Source organism: Salvia splendens, chromosome 7 (genome assembly GCF_004379255.2).
Source record: "Salvia splendens isolate huo1 chromosome 7, SspV2, whole genome shotgun sequence".
Taxonomy (NCBI): domain Eukaryota; kingdom Viridiplantae; phylum Streptophyta; class Magnoliopsida; order Lamiales; family Lamiaceae; genus Salvia; species Salvia splendens.
Window position 1 is genome coordinate 36,162,989 of NC_056038.1, and position 27,742 is coordinate 36,190,730.

Below are 27,742 nucleotides of genomic sequence, written 5' to 3' on the forward strand. Positions count from 1 at the left end.
AGGATAATAATATTAGTTCCACTAACTTTGGAGTGACGTGAGTTTATCATATTACGGTGATACTTATTTTATTTGTTAATCAATAAAGTAGCAAACTTATTTTATTATTAGAAATATTATTTTAAATTCGGTGTAAATCGTCATAATTCCAGCATAATCAAAACAGCATGTTGCATGTTTGTTAGTAATTAAACATGTACTACAATTATATCCATGAAAAAAATAATATTCAAAGTTGCTACAAAATGAAACAAAAATTGAAGTATTTCCTATGTGAATGTGACAATCAGCTTTCAAATGAATCTAATATTAGTAGTATCAAATATGGAGTCGTAGTAAGAGTATCCACTATGGGATAGCCACAGCTATAGCCCCTGTCGGGGCGATCTCGGGGCGGTTTCGGGGCTATTATAGTGGGGCGACTTCCGCCCCGAGGCGGACGAAAAATTTGGGGCGGACGGTCATGCAGCGTCTTCGGGGCGAGGAAGCGCCGGTCTGGGGCTGACGAAGCGATTAGGCGGGGCTATCCATAGTGGGGCGGCGGTCGGCGCTAGGGGTGTGCATTCGGGTTTCGGATCGGTTTTTTGCCAAAATCGAAAAACCGAATTTAGTTCAAAATCCAAACCGAACCGAACCCGAAAAACCGAAACCGAAAACCGAACTTAAAAAACCGAAAAATCCGAACTAAACCGAAAAACCTTAAAAAAACCGAAAAACCTTAAAAAAAATAAATATAATATAAATATATATTTATATATGTGTATTTTATTTTATTTTATATATACTAATAGAATATTTATATATAATATAAAATTAATAATACATATAATATATATTACTATATAGTAGAATATATTAAAAGAATATATGTATTATATATAATATAATATATTAAATTAATAGAATATATATATAATTCGTTTTTTTCGGTTTTTTGGTTTTTTTATTCGCCCGCACCGAACCGAACCGAAAAATCAAAATTTTTTTATTTTTAAAACCGAACCGAACCGAAAAATCGAAAAAATCGAACCGAATTTAAAATTTCGGTTTGGTTCGGTTCGGATATTCTGTTTCCGATTTTTTTGCTCACCCCTAGTCGGTGCGCCGGCCGCCCCCTTGAATTTTTTTTATTTTTTTAATAATAATTTTCGACATTTTTTGAGAGAGGAAGGGAGAAGGAATTTTTTTTAATACACGTTTTTTGTTATAATTGCTTATAATTGATTATAAAATTTCGGAGCTATTGAAAGTGTCTGCTTGTAGTGGCGGAAACCTTTTTTTTAGGCGCGGACAAATAAACTGAGACTGTGGACAAAAAAAGAGCGGAGCTATTGAAAGTGTCCGCCTCATATCCTACGTTTGTAGCCATATATGAAAATTTTTGTGGCATAATAAAAAATCATATTTACCATCCAAAAAAAATACTACTTCATAAGATTTTGTTGAATATTTATATATGCATCCTGCAACAGAATGAAATTAGAATATACCCATTTTAGCTATTACTACCACCAAATAGCACAATCAATAAAAATTAGTAGTAGTAAAATATTGCACAATAACAATTAAAAAAAACTCTAAACGTGTAAAATCATTTCCCAATAAACTAATTCTAAAACTCGCATTAATACTAATCCTAACACTAAAATACTTAATCAGCGGCTGAAAAGTCCCAGTGTCAAATTCAGATCAACGTCTCTCTCCTCCTGCGGCGCCACCGCCTCACGGCCTTCGGATCTCCGGGACTTGCACCGCGTCGTCGCTATTCCTCTCGTCACCGAATCCGTACAGATATTCAGATCTTCCTGTATCCACTGAATCCGTAAAAAAAAAATTCAAAATAGCATAATTCAAATCTAGAAAGAGGGATTCATACGATAATCGCGGTACGATCGTGGTGGAGCCTGCTGCGTTTCCTCACGATCGACGCCGATTCTCCGCCGTGCGCAGCCTCACCGCCACTCAGAGAGCTCTCCGGCGGCGGCGACCACGGCGCGACGTGATTCTCGGCCATCTCTTCTTCCTCCGCCGCCGCCGCCGACTTCTCTTCCTCCTCGTGCTCGCCATCGCAATTATCGGCGCATTTTCGGCAGGAGGAGTAGGTCGGCGAGAGCTTGGATCCAGAGGAGGACCACGACGTCGGCGACTGGCAGACGCGGCAGAGGAGATTTCTCGAATGCCGCGCCACCAGAAAGTTGGCGGAGTGCACCTTGGCGTCGCAGTCCCAGCATAAGATCGCCTGGTCTGACTCACAGTGTAACCGCGCCGCTTGTTTACACAACTCACATGTTTTCTTCATTTTTTTAAATCCTTTTTTTAAAAAAAAAATGAAACGGAAATCGCTGATGTGGATACAGAGGCCAAAATCGAAACGAGAAGAGTTATTTTATCGCAGAAACTGATGGTGAAATTATGAGAAAAGAGAGGAATTTTTGCAGTTGAAATAAGAGAGGAATGGAAATATGAAGAAAGAGAGAGATATAGAGAGAAAGAAATGATGGGTGAGGAATGAAAGAGAAGAAGAAAAAGAAGGAAGAACAAATAACTTAATTTCAACTTGCAGTCAACAGCACTAAAATTCACCTTCTTCGTACTTGAAATTACACAATTGCCACCCCTAAATTATTTCATGAAATTATATACTATTTCCTCTTAATATTTTTATTAATCTTAATTTGTTCAAGGTTTTATCATTACAACACACATGTAAGATGAACACGGGATCAATTGATTGATGATAAAGCATATTATCAATAGATATGCATTTTCGTTTACAGTATTCTAGATACATATATTAAATTACTTGAGTCTTTTGATAATCAATTACTTAAAACACTTATTTTTTAGATAAACTTTTCTTATAATTTATTCTCTTTGTCTATCTCCTATTTTATGTATTTTTATATTTTATGCTCTATGCTTAATATTACTATTACTATTATCAATTTCTTAAATTTCATGTCCAGAAATATGTGTAGTTTAGTGATCTTCTAGATTTTAGAATTATGTAGTACAACACATTTATTAGATTTTCAAATTTGATATTAAGATAATATCTAACTTAATCTCTCATTTGATCTTAGTTGATGCTTTTATGAAGCAAGTTAACATTAACAGTACTCCCTCCGTCCCGCACTACTCGCACTTATTTCCTTTTTGGGCGTCTCAAGTTACTCGCACTCTTTCCATTTTTAGTAAAAAATTTCACCTACAGCCGTCATTTTTGACTTTCCTATACACTCATTCATTAATCTCCGTGCCGAAAAGAAAAAGGGGCGAGTAGCCCGGGACGGAGGGAGTATGTTTGAATCTTAATTTACATTTTGTATGAAGAAAATTGATATTGGTATGTTTTAAGTTTGGTAATTCAGTCTTTAGAATTTAGGTCCAACCATCCATCCATATTAAATTGTTATTACCCACTAAGATAGTGTTAATATTTTAGTAGGAGCCTATGTAACGTTATGCGTATTTCTTATATTTGTACTACGACAAAGTCTAACTTCTAGAATTAAATTAAGCATGGATTCGAATAGAATGGAGGAGAGAGGGGCAAAGTCGGGAATTCAAGAACCTAAGAAAGATGCTGGAGATATTTCGGGACATGGGGAATGTGTGTGGGGTGTGAAACGACATGGTAGGAAGTAGTGGTGAAGAGGGGTGACAGGTGTCGCAATTTAAGGGCTCAACACCTGATTTTTCAATGTTTGTGGGCTGGGGTTCTGTGCGGCGACGTCTGGGTTGGTGCACGGGATATTTTTCTCTTGGCTGACGTGGCGGCACCCACATTCTCTCTGTTGACGTGGACGTTGCTGGCGGAATGGGGGCACCTGATGCGCACCTGCCTGATGACGTGGAATTTCCTGATTTTTTTATTCGGTTTTTGTTATCGTGATGGGTTTATTTATTATTATTGGCTGACAAAAATTGTATGGTGAGGAATGATTGCAAAATTGTTTTTATGTGCTAGAAATAGTCGTACACCGAATATTATTTTTTATTGGTTTTTCTTTATTTTATATTTGTATTTTTTTGCAACAGTGAAAATGAAGTTTATTAGAGAATGGAGTGAATGTTTTTGTGTTGGTTGCTTTTGAAGTTTATTTAAAAATTACTTTGAAAAATGCTAGTGCATAAAGAGAATTGCTTTCAAGCCTATAATAGAAATATAGGTATGCCAACTTCACTATTTGAGCATTCTATGAGTGATGACTACTCTTTGCTATTTATGAGCATTCTATGATGTGAAATTAAAACTTGCTACACTAATATTTGAAAATTAAAAAATTATTTATCAAGCATGGAATGTTTTTCCATTTCTGTCTAGTTTGAGAAAAAAAAGTCTATAATTTAGAGATGGTACTCCTTTGATACTAATTATATCTAGCTCATTAGCAATTTGAGCTTTAAGAAACATGATGACGAAATGTGGGTGAAAATAATTGTGTAACGTGAATCCAATTTTTATACTCCCTCCGTCCTAAAAAAAAATAGACCAGTTTTGCCATTTTGGTTGTCCTCTAAAATTATACAAAGTCTAAATATGAAAAGTTTTTCAACAAATAATAATTTTACACTTCATTTATAATGTGGATCTCACAATCCACTAACACGCATTTCACTATATTTTTCATCTCTTTTACTTTTTCGCATCTCTCTCTTTACTTTACCAATTGCACATTAAAGCTCGTGTCATCTATAAGTTTGTCCATTTTTTGAGAACGAAGGAAGTATACTAATATTATTTAATTTACAATGACATATGAATTTAATGAGTTAATAGAATTATAGAGTGTGTAGTATCGGATTGATTAAAATTGACACAATCAATTAAGTAATAACGGATAGATTAAAAATGGCAAAACGAAATATGTAATCGCGGGGACGAAGCGAGTATTTTTTTTTACCATAAAATTTCTCCGTTTAGTTTATGTATTTTTCAGTGCCAAACCATGTATAGTCTCAAATTATATTTTTGTCAGAAGACAGACGTAATATCACTTTTTTTCTTAATTAGTATTAGAATAAGCATATACTATTAATTTTTGTCCTTTGTTAATTTATTGAATTTTAGATATGGAGTCTTCTTTTCTTCAATGTTTTTTTTATAGAATTTGCGAGTTGGGCTTGATAGTTTGCAACAGCTCAACTCGGCCCAATGTTAATCTTTGAATACGTAGTAACATAATGAGCTAGGCCCAACACATTGTTGGTATGGTATGTGTTTAATCTTTAATTTTCATGGTTTAATATTGACAATGTAAGTAATATTAATCTCATTAATAACATACTCCCTTCGTCTCATTGAAATATTTCATTTAGGGTTGGCACGTTTATTGTTTAATTGATAAAGTAAGAGAGAATGATAAAAAAAATAGTTTAAATTAAGTTAGTTTAAAGAGAAAAAAGTGACTTAAAAAAGGAATAACGTTTTTATTTTCGAATTTAATAAACAAACTTCTTCGTAAGACAAGTGGCCTAAAGTTTCCATGCACGTAGTAGACACTTGTTTGACGAACACCGACACCAACCACATTATACTAGTAAATTACTAATTTATAAAATTTTGCATGCAATTAATGAAATCTTATTCCACCTTATAAGGTGGAGTAATTCTATATTGAATAAGTGACAAACGATAATACCAACATGGCAACATGCAATAACTTGGTATTTACTTTTAATGTAGGGAACTGTATTTTTCCCCTTTCTATTATATGTCCATCTATAATGAATAATATTCCAATTTTGTTCATTAATATTTATATAATTTTACTTTAAAACTCATGTTATTCGACCATCGATTCACTACAAAAAATTTAAATAAATTAAGTGAAATTTGTTTGAAAGTAAATTAACTAGTTATAAGAATGGAATAAGTTGAATATTTATGAGATAAATCTAATCTTGATATTATAGAAATGACCAAGAGGTATTGATAAGGTGGGCATAAGAAAAAAAGTAACTAAACCAATAAAGAAAATGCACCAAGTTAGTAGGAACAGTCCAAAAAGGAATATGACTCACTTATCATGGATAAAATAGCCGAACAAATAAAGAAAATGCATCATGTTAGTAGGAAGTAGGAACGATCCAAAGAGGAATATGACTCACTTACCGTAGGATCATCGGAAGTATAGATGATGTTAGTATGCCTTGAATCTATACTGTTTGCCGCTAGCAAAACGTGGGGGTCCGAGAGGGCAGAGGCGCCCCCGACCTAATTGTTATATTGGGCCTGACCCGTCTCGTGTTCCTATTTACATAGAAGTAAGGCACATAATTCTGTAATCTGAAAACACAGAATACAATCCGTTTTCCTTTCCTGCCCGTAGACGTAGCCAACACAACATCAGTGAACCACGTAAATCTGTGTCTCTTTACGTTAATGTTTGTCTCGATTACATAATCACTCTATTATGTTAATATTTGTCTCGATTACATAATCACTCTATTGTATCCCAATTAAGAATAAACATGACAAGTTAAGTGGCCTAAAAGTATTTGTAGTAAACGAATGCAGTATAGATTCTACATACAAAGCTACTTGAATCAAACACACTATTCAGTCCAAAGCCTTTGTCCTAGCGGCAAGGAGCTTAGACATTATTGCATGTGGTGTCGAGTTCAAGACCTCTTGACATCAGTTGTAATTTATCTTGACATCAATTGTAATTTCCTCCTATCTATAGTATAGGAGTTTATTTGTAATTTCATAAGTTGTAATTTATCTTGACATCAATTGTAATTTCCTCTTTAAAAAAAAGAAAAAAATCAAACACACTATTCAATTTCTCTCAACTTAGCCTTGGATCTCCTCCTCCCACTCTTCCCCCTCCTCCTCCTCTACACCACCACCAACCACCCCTTCCCCACCCTCCCCATCCTCGGCCACCTCCACTTCCTCCTCAACCTCATCTCCCGCCGGATATGAAGTCGGTTTTCTTCGAGCATGCTTATAGGATGGTGGCGGCGATGATTCTCGGGAGGGCGGGGGCGGCGGAGGGGGCAGAGGCGGAGGGGTTTAGCGAGATTGTGGCGGAGGCTAATGTGGTTGATTTTGTGCCGATTTTGGGGTGGTTTAGGTTTGGGGGTGTGGAGGGGAAGATGAGATTGGTGCAAGAGAAGAGAGAGGAGGAGGAGTGTCGCTCCTGACGCCGCACATCTCGTCTAATGAGTGCCGCGTGGAAGGGTTCCGCGTCCCTCGCGGCACCATGCTGCTGGTGAACGCGTGGGAGATCCACAACAATCCCGAGACGTGGAAGGATCCGGAGAGATTCTTGCCCAAGAGATTTGAAGGCGGGAAAACTGGATTTGGATTTGAATTTGAATTCAAATTTTTGCCATTTGGCTGGGGCAGGAGGGCCTGCCCCGGTCAAAGACTGGCTATGGAAATGGTTGGGGTGGCGTTGGGGTGTTTGATACAATGTTTTGAATGGGAAAAGATTGGTGAGATTGATATGAAAGAAGGGAAAGGGGTTGTCACGTCAAGAGTTCAGCCCTTGAGAGCTAAGTTGGTCCCGCGTCCATTTCTTGCCAACTTACTTTATTGAAGTGTCGTCTCGTGATTGAAAGGGTGTGAGTTCGATCTCATTAACTGAATATTCGAACCATTCGTGATTAAAAGGTCATGATTTTGATCTCATTAACTGAATATTCGAACCATTCGTGATTAAAAGGTCATGATTTTGATCTTATTAACTAAATCTTCGAACCGTTCGTGATTGAAAGGTCATGATTTTGATCAATTAGTAAATCTTCATGATTGAATGGCTGAAAAGGAATGAAAAAGAAGATTGAAATGTTGTGTGATTAATTTCGTTAACTAAACTTCCAAACCGGTCATGATTTTGATCTTATTAACTAAATCTTTGAACAGTTCTTGATTGAAAGGTTATTATTGAAAATGAGTAATATTTGTGGGCTGTTGAAATAAATGTGAAAATAATTTTCTTTATTGAAACTTATTGGTGGATACTATGCGTTAATTTAAGCGAATTTAGTGCGAACTGGATTTGCATATAATTATTTAAAAGTAATTAAAAAAGGATCTCTCAGCTTAAACCCTCGAACGTAAATAATTGGAGACGGTGCTTATTTTAAATCAACTAGTATTAATTTAATTTTATAAACTAGTAAGGTAAAATTAAGTCCTTATCCGTCGAATCCGTTGTACCCAATTTTATATCATATAGTAATTAATAAATATTTATTAGACATCCAACTATGTACAGCCAAATACTAATAAAAAAGTCCAATCTTTATACAGTAAGCCATTTATTCTAAAATATTATTTGTCACTTGGCTGATAACATTTTAAATTAAGCACCAGTGGCCTTTCATCCTTAGAATCACAACATTATTCTAACCATGCACTGGCACATGGCTGGTATTAGAAACATAATAACGATATTAAGTAACAAAGGATGACACATAAAAATTACCTCAGATTTTATAAAAGACAGTTTATGTTGCATTAAATGCAATTTATTTTACATTTTAGTCTATAATGCAAAATAAATTGCAGTTAATGTAACAAAAATATTATTTTATGCAATCTGCTCATCTAAGTCATCCGCTGGGTTTGTTGTTTAATAATGTTGTTTTGTTACTTATATATGCCACGTGGCGGCATATGATTGAAAGGAAGTTGTGATTCTAATTTGAGCTATTTTTTAAGTACACCCTTATAGTAGTCAATTAGCTATATAACTTTTTTGTAAAAAAGACGCTAATTAAGAAAGTCGGTATCTCAAAGACTCCGGCTAATGCCTCATTCCTTCCTGGCTTCTTGCTTACAATTGTTCAGATTTCAATGCTCGAAGTCATTGTAATTATTTGTCGCACTCCAAATTCAAAATATTAGATTCTCCGATATTACATAACCAAATTTGGATATTACACAATCAAATTAGAACTTTGTGGTGATCTTCTTAAAAGCTTCACATGAACAAAATCAAATATTGAGGCATGCATGTTTCCAAGTCGCCACCTCCCAAGTCTCCCTGCAACCCAACAACATCCATCCAAATCATGTGAAAACACTTATTTATTCAGACAAAATTCAGCCCACCTTCACTAAATTAATTCAATGAAACTTCCTCCTGTTCTCATGAGAACAAGTCAAAAATCACAAGAATCCCCTTATTCTAATCCACCCAAAATTACCACAATGCCCCTCTCCCTCTTCCAAGAAAGTGAGCTGCAGTTTTTATGCAAGAACCTCAATGGCTCTCTCTGTACATTGGTTGTCATCAATTCCCACTCTTTCCTTGAAATCCACCACACCCTCTCCCCTTTAGTATAAAACCTTCATGCCCCTTTTCCTCATCATCAACATTGCTCATCCAAATTGTGATAAAATCTTGATTCTTGATTCAAAATGGCTGGAGGGAGAAAGGGGAATGATCAGTTTGCAGACATGCTGCCATTGATGGCTGAGAGGTTGGGAGGTGAGGGGCTGATTGGGGAGCTCTGCAAAGGGTTTGGTCTGCTGATGGATAGGGAAAAAGGGGTGATCACATTTGAGAGTTTGAAGAAGAACTCAGCTCTCTTGGGGCTGCAGGATCTCGGGGACGAAGAGCTCGAGGGCATGTTGAGGGAAGGCGATCTCGACCGGGATGGCGCCCTCGATCAGATGGAGTTTTGTGTGCTCATGTTCAGGTTAAGCCCTCAGCTCATGGACCAGTCTGAGGCCTTGCTGGAGTATGCCTTGCAGCAGGAGTTTGGATGGAAGTGATTATTCTTTTTCTGTTTTTTTGGGGGATTCGTTGAGTTAGGTAGGCTTTAGGGGGCTCGGGTTTCATCTTCGTTGTTGTTGATTATGCAGAGACAACGAGATGTATAGCGATTTGTAATAGAGGATCTCGTGGGCCGAACATTGGATGGTATCTCGAATAATATGTGCATATAGATCAAGGAAAAATGTCAATTAATCCTCGTTAAAAAGTGTCATTTCAAATTGTCGAATGATGAAATGAAACACAATAAAAAAAAAATACGAAATTAGAAAGGAAAAACAGAGCCAAATAAATGAATTCTATGATCAAATCAAGAACTACTGAAAAACAATGTTAGCATTGGAAGAAGCCCTAGAAAATCCCAAAATCTGTGATTTGATCTTCTCTCTAAGAAGGGAATCTCTGCCCTTGGAAAGACTAGCGCTTAGAAACACTTGCTGCAGCACTTTCCCATGCTTGAGTAAGAACTTCACAAGGCTTACATCATTTGCACACTCTGTGAATCCATGGATCTTCACCACCTTTAGGTGATGGAGAAACGAGCTCAGCGACTGAGCCTGCGACTCCCAGTGTCGCTCTTCGCCTGAGCTCGTGGACTGCCACAGATCCTTGTTCCATTCCTGGTGGGCAACAGTGAGTTTAAGGGAGAGTGAAGATATGGGAACAGAGTTGAATTTGGCGACTTACTTGTTGTTGGGCGCTGCGGTCGCGAATGATCATGATGGTTATGGTGTGGATGGTGGGAGAGCACCTGAATATACTTGCTAATCCGGAGTTGTTGTGCTTGTTAAAGGCGGTGGCGAGCTCGAGGTACTTGAGTTTGTTGAATGAACGTAGAGATAATCCTACAAACTGATTGTGTTTTGATAGAATCTGTGGCCACTAACAAAGTTAGGAAGATGGAAGAGTGAATTTAGGGGATTTGATGCAGTATATCATATGTGGAAAAAACACAGATTTTGAATCAGCATGAACAAAAACTTGGGAAAACCATGGCAGAAATCAGAAACAGAACTGAAAGTGAAAAGATTAAATGGATAATGCAGCAGCTGATGCTTATATATGAATTGTGTATAAGTATATGATTTGATGCAGCAAACAATTTAAGAACTCAAATTTTGAAACAACATTTAACAGTTACCAACAAACTGCTAAAATAGGAAATGTGTGTGTGATTACATGCAGCAAACAATCTCAGAACAAACACAGATTTTGAATCAACAGCTGAAACAGAATTGTGTATAATACTCCATATGATTTGATGCAGCAAACACTCTGAGAAAAAACACAGATTTTGAATCGACAGTTAAAATTTAATTACAAACCTAAAATAGGAATTGTGTATAATACTTATGATTTTATGCAGCAAACAATCACATCACAGATGCAGCTTTTGAATCTAACAGTTAACAGTTACCAACAAACTGCTAAATAGGAATTGTGTATAATAAGTATATGATTCCAGAAGTGCAGATTTATGGATAGGATGAAGAATATACCTCGATGCACTGGCTTTCAAGAGTGAGAGAGTGGCAATTCAAAATTCCAGATAAGAAATTCCACACACTTCTGATCTTAGACACACTAAGATCTTCAGGAAGGAGGTAGAAACCTACAAGAGCCTCTTGTAGATGAGTCAAGTCATGCAGAATACATTCTTCAGTGACAGCATTGTACGACCAAAACATGATTTGCAGATCAGGTGCTACGATCTCCACCCGACTGCTAACGCTATACGCATCAAAACAGCTCCGCACTCTCAATTTCTTCAGTTTCTGGACGCGGATTTCCAGATCCTGTAGCTGATAGCAGTTCTCGAGGCTCAAATCCTCGAGAGCGGGAGATTCGATTCTGAGATGCTTCAAATCGAAGCACGCTTCGAGGTGCAGCTTTTTAAGGAGAGGAAACGACGAATCTGTGAACAGATTCGTGAGATGCGGCTGATCGCACAGAATTAGGCGCGAGAGAGATAGAACCGAGAGCGATCGGAATCCGTCCTTCATGATCTCGAGAGGCGGCAGGCGGAAGCCAGGATGGCATGATTTTAGACGCAGCGAACGCAGCGTGCTGCTCCAGATCACGCTGCGCGGGAAATTGAAGTAATCGCAGGTGGAGACCTCGATGTCGAGCTCCTGCACGTTGTGCTTCACGGCGTGGCGGATCAGGGCGGAGAGGCGCGAGAACGTCAGCGACGCTCGGAATCGGAGTACTCTGACGTCGGAGTGCTTCTCGAGGAGGCTGAGGATCTGATCCGCGTAGCCGGCGCATCGCGCGACGTGCAGCCGCACTCGCCTCTCGGCGTCGCGGCAGGCGGAGTCGATGTGCGGCGGGCTGTAGGCGGTGGTGAAATCGAGATCGGGGAAGGAATACCAGAGGTCTCTCCAGCGGCGGGAGAGGACGCTCGTCTGCGCGGCTGACTTGATCGGGAGGAAGGAGATGACGTGGTGGAGGATGTCGTCGGGGAGATCGCTGACGCGATCCTCATCGTCGAGGTCGGCCGGCGGCGGATTCTGGCACGGCTTCTTCCGCTTGGCGGATCGCGTTTCCATGAATCATTCGTGAGTTTCGCGGTGCGATTGCTGGTGGAGGATTTGTGAATGTGAGGGAGTGGCGATGGGGATTGTGATCGATGCGAGGAGTTAGGATTCGCCATTTTCTTTGGAGGTTTGAAGTCTTCAAACAGATTTTCATGAGAAGAGTGCGGGAATTCAAACTGAAGAGGTTGTTTCTGTGAATGATTATCGCCTTTTTTTATTCCTTTTCGTTTATATTATCAATGGAGTATTTGCGAATTACTCGCTACAATTCTATTTTTATAATTGATTCAAATAATTTATTTCAAAAACACATTATATAAAAGTTTTTTCAATCCGAAAATAAATCACACTATGACATTAAAGCCTTTTCCATATCAGTTCAGTTAAATTAGTCTCATAATATTTATATCTATTGTTCCCAATATATACTAGTATTATAGTAATAAATGTCGTGCATCATTAGGCCTATTGTTGAAATTATTTGTTATAAGAATGAGTTAGAATCAACATATAGTGAAATTTGAAAAAAAAATTGTAGGAGAATTTTAAATAATATTAATGATAAGAAATTGAAGAAAACATAATTTTTAGGTCTGAATGAATGGGTGGATAATATTTATAGGAAGAGACGTGTGATTAAAAAAAGAGGTGCCGACTCCAAGTTAAAAAAGAAAGGGAAAAAAATACAAAAATTGAAAACAAATAAATTGAAGGCCCGAGACGCTTGCTAGCACACATTAAGCGATTGGTTGACAAGATTACTTGTACCGCACATTTAGACGATTGTGGGTGTTGCACACGCACGTTAGAAATAGTTTTGCATGCGTGAGAATTGAGATGGTTCGACGTGCTTCCTCGTCCGCAACGACACATGCCCTTCGTGCAGTGCGTGGGTTAACGAGGCATGCTTGGTAGTTGCATGCAAAACATGTTTGACTTGACTCTTACCTTGAAGAATTATCCACCTCTATCTCGTGCCCTAATCCCCAATCACAAACACTCCTACTTATTTCCCCTTCTCTAATTCCATAATTTCCCCCCAATTTCTCTCCAACTTTCCTCTTTTCTTATCCTCAAAATCCCTAACTTTTCAAAAATAACACCTCGTGATTCTGCTTCACTAGTTTACGGAGAGCGAAATGCAAGCAAGTTGACGGTTCTTCACTGAGCTCCAATTTGCCGAAGAAGGAGCCTAATTATGGCTAGCATCGATCCATTCAACCGGTATTATGTCTCTCAACTGCGATTATGCTTTTTCCCGTGCTGTTTTCTCGTTACGTGCGAAGCGTTTCCTTGACATGCTTTGTGTTGTTTGCTTGTATCACGTAAACGAATAAGCTTGGTGAAACTTGCGGCGAGGGCTTTTTACGATGACATAACGACGAAAGGGGAAAATCAGCAGAAGACGGGGAGAAGCGACAATAGAGGGATTGCCGTTGTTGTTCTCGACGCTCTTACTAGGTAATTTTCGATGCCGAAGGGATTGGCAAATTTTGTTTTTTTTTTGTGAATTCTTAATTTGTTTATATTAAGTATGTATAGTTCATTTATGTTGTTGCTGGAATTTGAATTAAATGTGCTTAAAACTTTGTGAATTTGCCTATTTTGTGTTCAACTGGCTTAATTTGGATGTTCAGTTGATTTCATCAACATTTGCTTAATAATTGTTGGAGTGGAAGAAAAACTGTTGCTGTTTAGGTTTGACAATTGGGAATTTGGGATTACTAAGATTAAAATTCATGTGAGCTTTGAAATCGAGGTAAACAATGTCTGCACGTAAAATAATCTGATGTGGCTTCAATTTTCGTTCTGGTCCAGGCGACAGTGGGTAAGAGAAGAGGATTTGGCTAAGGACTTGAAGCTTCATACCAAGCAACTTCGAAGAACTCTCAGGTTCTTTGAAGAAGAAAAGCTAGTAGCTCGAGATCACAGGAAGGAGGTTGGTTTGACTGGTTCAGTCTGATACTAGCAAAATATTTTTGAATGTTTATTATGATTACTTCCACTTGTTTATTGGCCTACATTATGCTTATATAATGTCGAAATCTCATGCTTTAGTTGTCTTTATATTTGTCCGAGCTCCGTATGCTCAACAGTGTAGGAAACAGTAGTTCCTGGTAAATGTGAATCTAGGTTTTCCATTCATCGCGTATAGCTGCCATGCAGATTGCAGAATGTAAGATTATGCCCATGCCTAGATTCGTCCTAGAGATGCAGTTACACTACAGTTTCAATATATTGCGTAGATCAAGCTTGTGTTTGTGTACATTATGCATGCATGCACTAGTGGAAACTATTACACGTGTAAAAGTGAGTCTAGCTACTTAATTTATTTTCTTTTTGAACGAATAAAGGTAGAAAGAGGACAGATGGCAGGAATTTTCCGGGTATAGTTAGTTTTTCTCATTTAATGACCAATTAGATTCTTAAATACAAGTTACAAAGTCCTCAATTCAAGCTGGAACAACCCCCCCACCCCTCAATTTTCCGATTGGTAGTTCATTTGATTACTTAAAGTTGTTAAGTGCCCCCCGTATTTGTTTCATTATATCTCATTCTTTGCAGACTGCAAAGGGTGCAAAAGTATATAATGCTGCAGTTGCTGCCACTGGTGATAGTCAACAGACTGGAAGAGAAGGCGATGACAAACAAAAGATGCATGTACACTCGTATTGCTGTCTGGATTATGCACAGGTTTTTGGCTCCTTAACCTAGATACTTTTCAGTAGGATCATGCATATCATAGTCTAGAACATTGCGTGGCTAGAGGAAGTGGGTTGTTGATATTGTTTAGCTGTGAAACAAGAGTTTGTAGCAAAATTGAGGTTCAGATTCATGAATCATCCCTCAAGTATGAATTGCTTAGTTTTATTGTATGAGTAGTCACCCCCCCCCCCCCAATTTTCAATCTTTGGGGCCTATCTGAGAGTATTATTGACGTTTCTTCCCTCCATCTGAAATTGACTTACATAGTCTAATTAATTTATTGCAGATATATGATGTGGTGAGGTACAGATTGCATCGAATGAAGAAAAAGCTGAAGGATGAACTAGAGAGCAAGAATACTATTCAGGAGTATGTTTGCCCCAATTGTGGCAAAAGGTATCTGTTAGTAGAACAAGGGTCATTTTCCCTGCACTTTTGGCATTTAATCACTGACGGGTCTTGAGATTTTATTTCAAATAAACTCCAGATACACAGCTCTTGATGCACTCCAATTGATCACTCCATATGATGAGTACTTCCACTGTGAAAGCTGCACTGGAGTACTTGTAGCTGAAAGCGACAAGTTAGCTATTCAAGATTTGGGAGATGGAGATGATAATGCAAGAAAGCATCGCCATGATAAAATAAAAGACATGTTGTCAAAGATGGAGGTTTGTCCTCTTTTAAGTTTTTATGATCATTCTTGTATGATTCAAGTTCTGTGACTATGTTAAACTTTTTAACTATATAAATGAAAGCCTGCCATACTTCTCAGTCAATTTATCGAATTAGTTTATTTATTGATGTAAAGATGCTTATTTTAGCATGTACGAATCTCATCAATCATCTGATTGAATATGAAAATGCTATACTTGCTTTCAGTTTAATAAAAAAAATTTAGCCTCCACTTCTTTCTGCTATAAGGTACAACGTAGAAAATGATTACAGATATGCGACTTACTTATTCCAAACTTGTTTGGTCATTTCAAGGGATTAATTAATCTTTACAATAGATGTATATAGATGTTTTTTAACAGATTGGCAGTACATGGATTTGAAGCTGCCAATTGCGCTTCTCCATATGAATTTGCATGTTCACAGCTTTTCCAAAAAATTCATGGGACCAATTGAATTGTTATCATCTTACAAATTTCAAGAAATCTTGCTTTTCTGCCTCATAAGCACGTCTTCTTAGTGTGGAAGTTTGGTTGGAAACAGGTGCAGCTCAAACCACTCATTGATCAACTTGCTAGGGTTAAGGATTTGCCCATCCCTGAATTTGGAAATCTTCAAGCTTGGGAAGCTAGAGCACATGCTGCTGGGCGTTCTGCCAATGGGGACCTTACCGCGAATGACCCTTCTAAATCATCTCAAGGTTTTGGTTTTGGCGGAACTCCTATGCCTTATGTTGGGGAGACGAAGGTGGGCTTGCTTCTTAACTTCTTTCACTTTATGTGCGAGGTTTTGTTTTCTATCTTGCTCTTGCTATAAAAGATAGGTCAAAGAGATTGAGCACTGACCGAAGTGATGAATATACACTTTGCTTACTAAAATGCGTTTCGTATCAATTCCTTCAGGCCACTTAGTCTTTCGTCAGCATGTCGTAATTATAGATATACTGCACTCAATCACAATAGGGTACATTTTTCGCTTCCTAAATAGCTGGTACTCCCTCCCTCCGCCATTAGGAGTCCCATTTGTGTTCGACACGAGTTTTAAGAAATATTATAAAGGAACGTGAGTGGAAAAAGATAGTGGAATGTGGGACCCATTTTTATACTATTAGTTCTATAATAAAATGTGAGTGGAATGAGTTAGTGGAATGTGGGGTCTACGGTCTACCTACCATTTATAGTCAAAGTGAATCGGGACTCCTAATGGCGGACGGAGGGGGTATATATCTGTGGGAGTGTATGGGACACATTGCGAATGTTCTTATTTGAGAAAAGGAATAATTGAAGCCTATACGATATAATGAAGTTCTTTCATTCTGGATACAAAAGATCAGCATGCTGGAAAATCATTATTGTGTACATCAAACTTTCTGTATTTGCCTGGTGAACATTAAAATATGTTGCTTTATAACTCCTAATAATTTGATTTGATGCATATGTGCTCATCAATTTACTTTGCAACTCTGCTAAATGGAAAATTTGCATGTATTACTCTAAAACCTCAAAGTTTTGCAATGGCAGGTTGAAGTTGCTTTTTCTGGCATTGGTGAAAAAGGAGAAATGGCGAAATCAGAAACTCCTATGAAAGTGTTGCCTCCATGGATGATAAAGGACGGAATGAGTCTCACGAAAGAGCAACGCGGAGAAACCAAAGCAGAGATGAAAACTGATGGTACTTTGACGGCTCCCGAGGTTTCTGATGACAAAAAATCATCAACAGTAAATGATGAAAAAAAGAGTATACAGGTTTTTTGCCATTACTGTAACTTTTTGTTTTAATCTTCGCACCACTTTACATAATGTAGACTTCTTTGGGATTTTATCTTTCATTTAGAACTCTCAAGTCTTCTTTGATCTCTATGTTTCCTTATTTTCAGGATGAATATGTTAAAGCCTATTATGCCGCTCTACTAATGCGGCAACGTGAACAGGAAGAGACGATGAATAGGCCGGAGCTAGCCAATACGATCTCCAACGAAGACTATTACACCACCGCTGAGCGGCAAGTTGGCACGAAGTCAAAACGCGATGAAGATTATGAAGGAGACGATGTCAATTGGGAAGAGGCTGCTCCACCAACCGGTAACTCACTTTTTTTTTTGTTCCGATTTACATCTTCTTAACCAAAAACTGGTAAACAAAAAAAATTCACTCCATTTGTATAAAAATCAGAAAGTAACGATTGCCACATGATTGATTTTCAGTTGGCCAAACTAGACAATTTAAAGTTGACCTAAATGAAGAAGCTGAAGTTTCCGAGGAGGAAGACGACATCGACTGGGAAGAAGGATGAAGCTCCGTCAGCTTAGAAAATTACTATGTACAAGTAGTAGCTTCGTGTTGTGTGGATATAGTCAATGTAAAAAAGTAGTATGTAGATTGAACTGCAGAAGCCCCAGTTTAGAAGATAGTGGCATTTTCCTTTATGATTTGAGTTGTCTTCTTATGAAATGTTGGAGATAGAGAGAGGTGCTTAGTTTAGGCATAAATGATCATTGTATCTACACAGTTGAGACACATCAGGAATACAATGTTACAGATGCATCCACCTCCATCTAAGCCTAAGCGAAACTGCAGCAGAGGCATTCCCGGTCGCCTGATTCCTACGTTGTACAGTCCTTCAACAAGAACTTCCAGCATCTCGAACACGAAGGATTCATATGGATCGCTCGTAGGATCCATCTCATTGAACTGTCACCACGAGATGAATCTCTTGATAGCAAATGCATTTGAAATAGGAGCTCAGCAGATCAGTTTTCTGCAAGCAAACATGGGGCCACCAGCCATGTGAGTGATCCAGCATTCGAATAAAAGGCTATATCATATATGCAGATGGAAACTGAATGCATTATTCGGAAAACAAACCTGGAGGCCAAGAAAACCATTCATCGCAAAGGTTGATTAGCCACTTCTCTTTTGAGCCAAGGCTTCCTTCTGCTTGGGCCAGCAATAGTGAAACAATGGGAAAAGGAGCAGAAGAGGAATCTCTGGCTTTCTTGAGACTTCTCACTGCTCGTGTTATGTAATGTGACTCGCACTTCTGTCTGGCGAGCTCCATGCAAATGGCGCCTGAATTAAAATAAAGACAATGTGGCTAAGTAGTATACAAGGTTAGTGACAGAATTAAAGACAGCTGCTGGTGCTCAATGAGTTCGTATGTCAAGCAATAATTCCAGATAGTTTGAAGAGCATCACAGAACTGTTTTCACGTTTCCGGATTGAAATATGAATGCAGGCACAAAAGCATAAGAGTACATGCCGTGAGATAGAACGAAACAACTCTCGCCATCAGCTACACAGCATGCTTGTGAGAAGAACTCTTCAACAGCAACATAATCTTGCTGCAAGGAATAGAAACCAAACCCTGCACCAAACTATACAGAGCCGTCCACATATTCCATGACGTCTTGAGATCTTTTTGAGCAATCTTCAAATTTCAGAGCCAAAATGGTAGAATCATCTTGTAGGCCATATCTGGATTCAATAAACTTTAGACAGATCCAGCCAATATGAGAAAGATATCCCTATTCTTTGCTTGATAGCAACAGATAACTAAGATAATTTCTGTCAGCAAAAATATAAGTCAGATAGCATTATAAGATGTGTAAATTAACAAGGCCCATGGTATCTAAAACATAGTTTATTTGAGGTAGCATCTAAACATAATGGATATATGACTACATGGAGAATATCGGATTTTTTTAAAAACAAATTCTGAGACAAAAGCGCCAAATTGGTTGTAGGCGTTTGTATTTTTAATTTATGAATAATTTCGTAGGCAAAAACGCTAATCCTAATAGCGTTGTTAGTAATAATTATATAATTTTATTTTTTTTATACACGCCAATTCAGTTAGCGTTTTTCCCCCTTCACAGCATTTTCGCGAACCCTACCTCCATTTCTCCCAAATCGGAAACCTTCATTTCGCGAACCCTACCTCCATTTCTCCTGCGCGAAAACCTTCTCCAGCCTGCGCGAATTCCGCAACCGCCATTGCTGCTCTTGCTCCTATAAAAGGTATCTTCTTCATTTTCGATTGGACGACTCAATTTCAGATTTTCTTGTTGTTTGCTATATTACCTGTTTTTACTGAGAATTATAATTTATAAGCACTTTAGTTTAGCATGAAGCCAATTACAAGACTAAACTAAAATAGATAGTGAGCAAATCTCAAAATTTCCCCAAATTGTGCTTAAATTTACTGAATTTCCCAGCATATTGAGCAACAACTTATGGATTTGGAGTATTAAAAATAACAGGTTTGTGGAAGTTTTGAGTGAAGCAGAAGAGTGTGGTGATAAAAAAAAAAAAGGGTGCTGAGATTTGGAGAATGAGATGATGATGATGATGATGATGATGATGATGATCTGATGATAGCAGAGGCAGAGAGAGATATATAGACGGCTTAAATTATTAGTAACAAGATAGGTGGCTGCTGAAGATGATATATAAACTTTTAGCTGAATTTGGTGGGCCATTTCACTTGCAATTAGGCATTGATGATTTTTGCATAGAGAAACCATTTTCGGAACGAGAAATTTCGGAATATGGTCTCAATACGCTGACCTTTCGAGATGAGGGATTAATTTCGCTGACCTTTCGAAATATGGGTCATAGGCATGCGAATTTTCCAGATTAAGGGTTTTTCACCTTTTATATTTGTTCTCTTTATTTTTTTTTATTATTTTCCATCCAACAATTATAAATTGACTAAACTATCCTTTAATCCAATTTCTCAAAAATTTCATTCTACTCCCTCCAAATGATTTGCACTCCACTCTAAAAAAAGCCAATCTTCTCTCTCAAATTCTCTCATCCACGCCGCCTCCACCTCCACCCTCCACTTCGCCGCCGCCTCTTCACCGTCTCTGCCTCCACCCTTCGCCACCTACGCTTCCACTCTTTGCCGCTCTTCGCCCTAGCTTGCTTCGTCAAATCGGTGCAGAGTATGAAATTTAATTGCTTTAAACTTACAGTGTTATGTTCTTGGAGAGGAGAAAACTCAATTTATTAACAAGTCACCATTAAATTATCACAAAAAGCAATTGCTCATTAGAATTAAAGAAGTAATGCAATTTTTGTTAGAGTGGACGAACTGTAATGCATTTTTGAATTACAGCAAAAATCATACTACTATATGTTGGAAGAATATATAAGATTGAATTAGCCTTTATACATATATCAATCGAATCTAGGGAGAAGAGAAAGAGCAAAACGAAAAAAAAACATAATCATCAGCAATAATCATAAACTTCATGATTATTGTATCAGATTACATGTGAACCTAAATATAATTGTTTATTAGATTAAATGTGATGTCTCAAAAAGTTGAAATTTTGTCAGCATATAATTAAAGTATCAAATTTAATAATCACTGAATTCCTAATCGTGAAGCATTTTTCATAAATTCAAAAGGGAAAATAATTTAAGGTGTGAGAATATGAGAGAGCATATTGATTTTTAGGACAATTGGAGGGAGTAGAATGAATTTGATGAGAAATTGAGTTAAAGGGTAGTTTAGTCAATTTATAATTGTTGGATGAAAAATAATAGGAAAAATGAAGAGAATAAATATAAAAGGTGAAAAACCTTTATTCCGAAAAATTCGCATGCCTCGGACCCATATTTTGAAAGGTCAGCGAAATTAATCCCTCATCTCGAAAGGTCAGCGTATTGAGACTCATATTCCGAAATTTCTCGTTTTGAATTAGGGTGGTAGAGCAGTCAAATTTCTTTACTGCAAAAGATGTTTGATGGCATTGGCCTAACCTATAATGTTGTTTTTATGCTTGTAGTGTGTTTCCTTAGTGAAACATCACTGGAACCCAGTGAAGATATGGTGGTGATGGAAAAATTGTCATATTTAGGTGATTGGTAAGACGCCAACTAAATTGGCAATTGGCGCGTTTATATATAGATTTTGTTTTTAAAAATTCATGAATAAATTGAATACGCCATGGCAGATGACGTTTTTTCTATAGATGGAAAAAATAACAAGGTTGGTACATTTTTGTTATTGTAGTAGTAAAGTAGCCTACAAATCTGATTTTCTCAGCGTGTGACTATGATGAGTGAATAATGGTGATAAGAATTAAATGTGTATTTTTTTTACATTCATTTTCAAAATTCATAAGAAAACAAAAATAAAACCAAATTATGTGTATTTTCACAATCCAGAACCTCAACAATGGAGTATTTGCTGCCGACTCTGAGGAAGAAGCAAGAGGTCGATTCTCTCATCAGAGACACCTTAGACAAAGTCCTCGTCCTTCGCTTCGGTCTCTCTTCTGATGCCGTCTGCCTCCAGCTCGACGACGTCGTACGCGCTCCCCTTTTCTCTTAAATCTTCCTATTTCCCCCAAATTTCATCGATTATTATTCAGAATCATAGTTGATTTGATGTTACCATGTGTTTATTGGTCGGAAGCTGTATAAATCGGCGAAAGACGTGTCGAAATTCGCGACGGTGGCGCTAGTGGATGCGGCGGAGGAGGAGATTCAAGTTTATCTCAAGTATTTCGATATTACATATGTTCCCTCCATCGTCTTCTTCTTCAATGCTCATCACATGAAAATGGATTCCGGGTACAATTCAATTTTCGCCTTAATTTGATTTTATATCTTCAATTGTGAATCTATGTTGGAAGGATGAGAGAGATAATATCGAATTCTCATGTTTCCCTAAATTCCAGTTTTAGTCAAGCGGAATGTGAATTGTCCATTTAGTTGATAATCTATACTGTTGTAGTTTATTGATAGTTTGAAGATGATTTGATGTTGGTGAAATCCTTTCTCTTTGTCCACCATAGGCATAGGCATTGCTTGTAGTTGCTTAACTCATCTTTGTTTCATACCTATTGTAGAAGTGCAGATCACACTAAATGGGTTGGTACATTTCAGAGAAAGCAAGACTTTGTGGATGTTGTGGAGGTATCTTATCTCTCTCTCTCCCCCTCCCTGACACTGGATTCTTGAGTGAATGCTTCACCACTTTCATTTCCTGATTGAACAATCTCATCTCCTTCCTTAACGTTTCATCATAAACTAGCTCGCCGGCTAACTTGCAATTTCTTTTCATATGATATCATATTTGCATGTTTGACCATTAAGGACTAACTTAGTTCATAACTTTTGCATAAGATCTTCTCCCTTCATGTTTTGAACCCCTTCGAAGAATTCTAACCATAGCTAATTTCACATGTCAGAAATATGATACCCCTTGGGGAAACACATGGAACCTTTTAACTCAACCAAGAATCTGGTAGTTAGTCTTCTTTGTGAAATATCTAAACAGATGTAGAGATTGATGGTAATCAATAGTGGTGCACAAATATCTTTAGAGGACTTCTAGAAAATGAAGGCATCGTTATATTTGGCTTAGCTTCGGTAAGTAGCTGAAGGCAGAGTCTTTCTGCGAGCAGCCTAGGAGGTAACATCTACAAATGAATTAATCGGGAGACTTGGTTTCACTTCTTGCTTGTAAATTGCTTTCTTTCGTTTGCTTGGCCATGTATGCATATGCAAAGTTTATTCTTGATTCTATTGTGTATGTTCACTTTGAAGGAACATATGGTCCAAGGATGTAAATCTAGCCTCTGTAATTGCAGGCGATATACAGAGCGGCAATGAAGGGCAAGCTGATTGTAAACTGTCCGCTTCCCCCTGATAGAATACCAAAGTTTCAGTTGCTATATAATGATGTTTAGGAGGTTCAGCTGCAAAGGTTACCACAACAGCAATTCTCTGTTGTTGTGATGCAATAACACTTGCATGGTATTGTCTGTAAACAACAGAGAAGTATATCGAAGACCTATTGAATTAACATTGCTTATTTCGTTCTAACATCTAACTTTCTTGTCTGTAAGTTGGGAAGAACATATATTCTAAGGTGTACTTTCACTTTCTTTTTTTGGAATTTTGTTCATGTAGAGTTTGCGAGTGAAGAAAGAATCCATTTCAGTATTATTTCAGTATTGTGAGTGGATTAGTCAATTTGCACTGCAAGCTCAGTAGTTATATCTTCAAAGTTCAACGAAAAATAAGCCAAGAGTATAACTCAATACTTTTATCTAGTCTAGGTTTACCTCAACACACTGCTGTTGGGGAACATGTGAACTGCTTTTCTAAGATGATCTACTCCTTTATGAATTCAAAAGGAGTTCTCCTTTCCATTCTTCAGCTGAGAATACAAATGACTGAATTACTAAAGCTATGATGACTGAGAATATATATTCACACTCTTCAACTGCTTCGCTTGCATTTCCGGCCTAAATAAGAAAAGGATTTTCATAACAAATATTAGAAAAAATTTCCAGAAGAGCATTAGTATTATGGCTATAAAAGCGCATCTTGAACTGCTAAATACACCAAATAGATTACCATGCAAAGTGATCTCGCCAAATTGATGGAGATATCATCCAAATGATATTCTGATGTTTCGTCTGCAAAATATTTTAGGGCATATTGAGCCAACCTGTAGGAGGCGACAGCACCTTGATAATCAGATCTTGATTCACATACTAGACCATTCAAATTGTGAGACTCAGGAATAGTGTGGAATACGCAACAACGCCTGTTGGATAGCGACAAAGACCTACAGCAGCCATTAAAAAATTGATTGGTATACACTTTCACCATTTTTTTGATGGTACACTATGTGAATTACAGAAAACCTCATGGAAAGAGATATTATCTCTGTGTACCTCAGATGATGACAAGCAACTTGAATGCATGGCAAGCTTTGCGAGACCAACCTGGAAGTCTGCAGCCTAAATGACCATAACAGATATGAGCATTTTAACTATATGCAAAGGCTGTCATTAATATATTACTAAATATTGAGATAAATAAGATGACAGCGCCTAGAATGAAAGGCCATAAATATTATTAGCATCTGCTGCTTCCACAGGATATAAATATCCTCGAATTGTCCAACTCAACAGCTCTACCATAAGACTGTTACAAATATAACAATTAGGTACAACGCCATGGCGGTGTATCTAGTTTTGACTTAAGATGACTCAAAATTTTTTGGGGTCATTAGGAAACGTTTTCAGATGAGGTGTTGCTCTGCTACAAGAGAGATTTACCTTAAGTGCAGCAGTAAACATACCCATGCGTCCGTAAGCAAGACCCAATGTCTACATAAGTAAATCAGAGACAGTAAGGCTATGAACTACCACCATAACTATTTATAAAAGCACAAATTTGAGATATAATTGAACAGGAGATAAGGCTGAGGACCTCCCACAAATCAGCGTTAGTAGGAAATCCACGAATGGCTTGTTGAAGGCTCTGTATGGCTTCGGACCAATTTTTAAGATGAGCCTGAAAGAAAGTAATTGATCTCAATAAAAAGTGAGATAGGAAGAGGCCAAACATTAAATGACTGCACGAAGAAACCTGAAGGTATCCCAGCCGACTGAAAGCCCAAAAAGCCCTAGCAGATTTCAGAGAAGCTTCACGACAAACAGCAATTACCAGGTTATCTTTGCCTCCCTTGTCCAATAAATCACAAATTGCTTCCTAGAATTCACGGTCATGTTGATTATACAAGAAACTAAACTTATCAATTTGCAATGATCCAATAAGAACTTCTTCAATAGCAGAATTTTTTTAATGCTGAAGTTAGTTAACTCTCACGTCTTGAACTATGTTAGTGACACTAGACAAAGTTAACCTATCATTGGCCAAGTCTTGAAATTATCATGGGAGACAACCTGTAGAGTTATATAGCTATAGTTTGTCATAAACTGAACAAAAATAAACCAGTAGAAGCCATGTTGATTGACTGCCACCAATAATTTGACATCAATCTAGTAATATTTTTTTTATTTGAAAGATACAAAACAACTCACACACAATCTAATCCATCTAGGTGACTTGATCCCCGATTAACTAGTTGGAGGGGAATCATCTTACAAAATCCAGTCAGATTTGATATATGTACAACTAGTATTTCTAAAAAATATGAAGATGATAGATTAGCCCATGATATTTCGATTACTAGAACCTTGATAACAATTAGTCACTAAGATATCTACTGCATCGTCAAAAAGGTCAGAAATTCTGGAAAACAAACATTCTAAATGATTAATTGTGCACTACAATAATTCACCAAACTAAACCACATTTCCTGATAAATCATGAATCGCCAAATAGCAAACACCACAGCATAAAATGAACACATAGCACATACCCCGACATCAGAATCATCAGGATTAAGAGAAACAGCTCTCTGGTAACACTTGAGAGCTCGCTGTGGCTCAGGCGAAACACGAGCATAGTAATGACCCAAATACCTAAACGTAGCAGCATTCTGAGGGTTGAGCTTAGCAGCAATCATGAAATGCTCCACCGCCTCATGCCTCAGTTCTGGATTAATTTCCCCCTTCTCCCATAGCAACACTCCCTAAAAACGATAAAATGACAAACGTTAAATTGAAAATTTCTCTCTCACTCTAAATAAACAGCATTCGAGTATTACCAGATTAAAACGGACGGTGGCGTCATCGGGATTGGAGCTCGCTGCTTCTCGCAATTGCGTTAAAGCAGCGAAATCGGCCTCTTCTTCTTCTTCTTCTTCTTCTTCTTCTTCCAGAGCCTGTAATCATATGATAAGCGAGAAATCAGTCACTAAATTCGCCTGAACTGTGAAAATTGAATGTTAGCACAGAGAAATATTGAAGAGAGGGAGAGGAGTTACCATGGCGTTTGCTGTAAGCAGGATTTCAGTTAGCTTGAATTGAAAGTAACAGAGCTTCAGTTAGAAGATGAATTCAGTTGTGTGCCATTTTCATTTATTATATGTTTGCATTATCAATAAAACGAGAAAGGTTTTCTATATTAGTGGGAAATAGAGTTTATTAATTTCATAATGTAAATTTAAAAATGTTTCAAAAATGAGTATTTAATGTTTTTTAAAAAAATAAAAAATATTTATGTACATCACGAAAAAAAACTGAAGAGTTTCAAAAAGGTTACTTCAAGAATAATATGGATTATGATCGTTGGCGTTGGCGACATGCTTAGCAAATGCAAGTCGGACAAGAAGTGGTGTTTTTAGTTAGACGGGTGAGTAACGCGTATGAAACTTGTCCTTGTAAGAGGAACAATAGCTGGCTAATTAGTACACCCGAGAAAGACGATCATGACATTTTTATCGATCCTAAATAAAAATTAAATCTTTTTTCTCTATTTTTGAAAAAGCCCAATAATAATAATAACCATCAGTTAAGAGGCCCAATCATAGTAATGACCATCAAAGAGCTTTCTCGCAAAATATATGGTTTGTGCAGAAGTCGGCACATAAGCCCAATCATGTTACTGATATTTTAATTTAAAATCTTATACCAACATATACTTCCCTATGAAAGCTGACATTGCTTTCATGCAGAAAGTTTTAGATCTAAACTTTAATTTTCTACTACTAATTTAAATGAGAAAAAGGAGTTATATATTTAGACCGGCTATACATTTATTATTACGCTGATAATACTAAATTATTTAAGTTCGATATTTGCATGGTTAAGTTTTCTCAAGACTTAATACGAAATCATTGATGAAATACTCATGCTTCACAAAAAGACAAAATATATAGTTAAGAAATTATTATAGAAAAGAAGAGTAAATCAAGAAAAGAGTGGTCAGAACTCAGAAATAATGTTCAATGTTCCCAGATTGCTGGGGATGCACTGGATGCCACGAGCACATTAATATTAATAATAATAATAAATAATATTAATAATAATGTTTTATTCTTTGTAATTTTTTAGTAGTCCACGAAAAATAGTCATTTTTTGCTTGATTCTCTTTCTAATAAGATGAATTTCATTTTTGCCAACATTTTGCTACCTTTTTTTATTTTATGTTTTTTATATATCAATTTTGCATTATAAGTTTTATTATCAATGGAGGACGTATAAAATAATGAATAAAGCTATGCGGCCACATTATGGCCAGCCATAAATTAATTAAATAATAAAAAAATTATTTTTTTTTTCAAATTTTTGATTTAATACTACTTGATTTTACTTTTATATCATCTTCATTATATGTTGCTCAACATGTTAGTGTTGCTCTTTCG

The 27,742-nt window shown here is 37.1% G+C and overlaps 6 protein-coding genes and 1 pseudogene across 10 annotated transcripts; 4 read left to right on the top strand and 3 right to left on the bottom strand.

The window, feature by feature from the left end:
* Window positions 1–1,425: 1,425 nt before the first annotated feature.
* LOC121811366 (B-box zinc finger protein 23-like) lies at window positions 1,426–2,515 on the bottom strand. Its single transcript, XM_042212207.1, has 2 exons — window positions 1,877–2,515; window positions 1,426–1,805 (listed from the first exon to the last, which is right to left on the bottom strand). The coding sequence occupies exons 1-2, from the start codon at window positions 2,297–2,299 to the stop codon at window positions 1,656–1,658; spliced, it is 573 nt and encodes a 190-aa protein (XP_042068141.1). The 5' UTR covers window positions 2,300–2,515; the 3' UTR covers window positions 1,426–1,655.
* Window positions 2,516–6,930: 4,415 nt separating this feature from the next.
* On the top strand, window positions 6,931–7,553 carry LOC121810830 (cytochrome P450 81D1-like). The gene is made up of 2 exons (XM_042211553.1): window positions 6,931–7,044; window positions 7,086–7,553. The coding sequence occupies exons 1-2, from the start codon at window positions 6,931–6,933 to the stop codon at window positions 7,551–7,553; spliced, it is 582 nt and encodes a 193-aa protein (XP_042067487.1).
* A 1,617-nt stretch (window positions 7,554–9,170) lies between these two features.
* Window positions 9,171–9,954, top strand: LOC121811524 (calcium-binding protein KRP1-like). Its single transcript, XM_042212404.1, has one exon. It carries the CDS (start codon window positions 9,383–9,385, stop codon window positions 9,737–9,739), a length of 357 nt encoding a protein of 118 aa, XP_042068338.1. The 5' UTR covers window positions 9,171–9,382; the 3' UTR covers window positions 9,740–9,954.
* Window positions 9,955–10,027: 73 nt separating this feature from the next.
* LOC121811522 (putative F-box/FBD/LRR-repeat protein At4g03220) lies at window positions 10,028–12,412 on the bottom strand. Its single transcript, XM_042212403.1, has 3 exons — window positions 11,240–12,412; window positions 10,428–10,613; window positions 10,028–10,360 (listed from the first exon to the last, which is right to left on the bottom strand). Exons 1-3 carry the CDS (start codon window positions 12,287–12,289, stop codon window positions 10,058–10,060), a joined length of 1,539 nt encoding a protein of 512 aa, XP_042068337.1. The 5' UTR covers window positions 12,290–12,412; the 3' UTR covers window positions 10,028–10,057.
* An 846-nt stretch (window positions 12,413–13,258) lies between these two features.
* LOC121741305 (transcription initiation factor IIE subunit alpha-like) lies at window positions 13,259–18,091 on the top strand. Of its 2 annotated transcripts, none has more exons than XM_042134021.1 (10): window positions 13,259–13,501; window positions 13,616–13,738; window positions 14,096–14,216; window positions 14,843–14,971; window positions 15,270–15,379; window positions 15,471–15,654; window positions 16,202–16,405; window positions 17,179–17,403; window positions 17,535–17,739; window positions 17,862–18,091. In XM_042134021.1, exons 1-10 carry the CDS (start codon window positions 13,476–13,478, stop codon window positions 17,948–17,950), a joined length of 1,416 nt encoding a protein of 471 aa, XP_041989955.1. In that variant the 5' UTR covers window positions 13,259–13,475; the 3' UTR covers window positions 17,951–18,091. The 2 variants fall into 2 exon arrangements, with proteins under 2 accessions (XP_041989955.1, XP_041989956.1); XM_042134022.1 differs by having other exon boundaries at window positions 17,589–17,739.
* A 103-nt stretch (window positions 18,092–18,194) lies between these two features.
* Window positions 18,195–26,592, bottom strand: LOC121810831 (annotated as a pseudogene).
* On the top strand, window positions 19,518–23,622 carry LOC121741306 (thioredoxin-like protein 4B). Of its 4 annotated transcripts, none has more exons than XM_042134027.1 (7): window positions 19,518–19,674; window positions 21,453–21,531; window positions 21,621–21,655; window positions 21,835–21,976; window positions 22,085–22,242; window positions 22,521–22,587; window positions 23,221–23,622. In XM_042134027.1, exons 3-7 carry the CDS (start codon window positions 21,639–21,641, stop codon window positions 23,284–23,286), a joined length of 450 nt encoding a protein of 149 aa, XP_041989961.1. In that variant the 5' UTR covers window positions 19,518–19,674; window positions 21,453–21,531; window positions 21,621–21,638; the 3' UTR covers window positions 23,287–23,622. The 4 variants fall into 4 exon arrangements, with proteins under 4 accessions (XP_041989961.1, XP_041989959.1, XP_041989957.1 ...); XM_042134023.1 differs by having other exon boundaries at window positions 19,520–19,674; window positions 23,265–23,622; XM_042134026.1 differs by lacking the exon at window positions 21,621–21,655 and having other exon boundaries at window positions 19,521–19,674; window positions 23,265–23,622.
* Window positions 26,593–27,742: the final 1,150 nt, after the last annotated feature.

Bases quoted from the DNA above. Each gene is read 5' to 3' on its own strand.
- LOC121811366 (XM_042212207.1), bottom strand. From the start codon at position 2,299: ATGAAGAAAACATGTGAGTTGTGTAAACAAGCGGCGCGGTTACACTGT. The intron at 1,806-1,876 runs GTATGAATCCCT...CAGTGGATACAG, and splicing joins ACGATCGTACCGCGATTATC to GAAGATCTGAATATCTGTAC.
- LOC121810830 (XM_042211553.1), top strand. From the start codon at position 6,931: ATGAAGTCGGTTTTCTTCGAGCATGCTTATAGGATGGTGGCGGCGATG. The intron at 7,045-7,085 runs GCTAATGTGGTT...GGGGTGGTTTAG, and splicing joins TTAGCGAGATTGTGGCGGAG to GTTTGGGGGTGTGGAGGGGA.
- LOC121811524 (XM_042212404.1), top strand. From the start codon at position 9,383: ATGGCTGGAGGGAGAAAGGGGAATGATCAGTTTGCAGACATGCTGCCA.
- LOC121811522 (XM_042212403.1), bottom strand. From the start codon at position 12,289: ATGGAAACGCGATCCGCCAAGCGGAAGAAGCCGTGCCAGAATCCGCCG. The intron at 10,614-11,239 runs GTATATTCTTCA...TAGTGGCCACAG, and splicing joins TTGAAAGCCAGTGCATCGAG to ATTCTATCAAAACACAATCA. The intron at 10,361-10,427 runs GTAAGTCGCCAA...GTTGCCCACCAG, and splicing joins ACCGCAGCGCCCAACAACAA to GAATGGAACAAGGATCTGTG.
- LOC121741305 (XM_042134021.1), top strand. From the start codon at position 13,476: ATGGCTAGCATCGATCCATTCAACCG. The intron at 13,502-13,615 runs GTATTATGTCTC...TAAACGAATAAG, and splicing joins AGCATCGATCCATTCAACCG to CTTGGTGAAACTTGCGGCGA. The intron at 17,740-17,861 runs GTAACTCACTTT...ATTGATTTTCAG, and splicing joins AGAGGCTGCTCCACCAACCG to TTGGCCAAACTAGACAATTT.
- LOC121741306 (XM_042134023.1), top strand. The intron at 21,977-22,084 runs GTACGCGCTCCC...ATTGGTCGGAAG, and splicing joins GCCTCCAGCTCGACGACGTC to CTGTATAAATCGGCGAAAGA. The intron at 22,243-22,520 runs GTACAATTCAAT...TACCTATTGTAG, and splicing joins CACATGAAAATGGATTCCGG to AAGTGCAGATCACACTAAAT.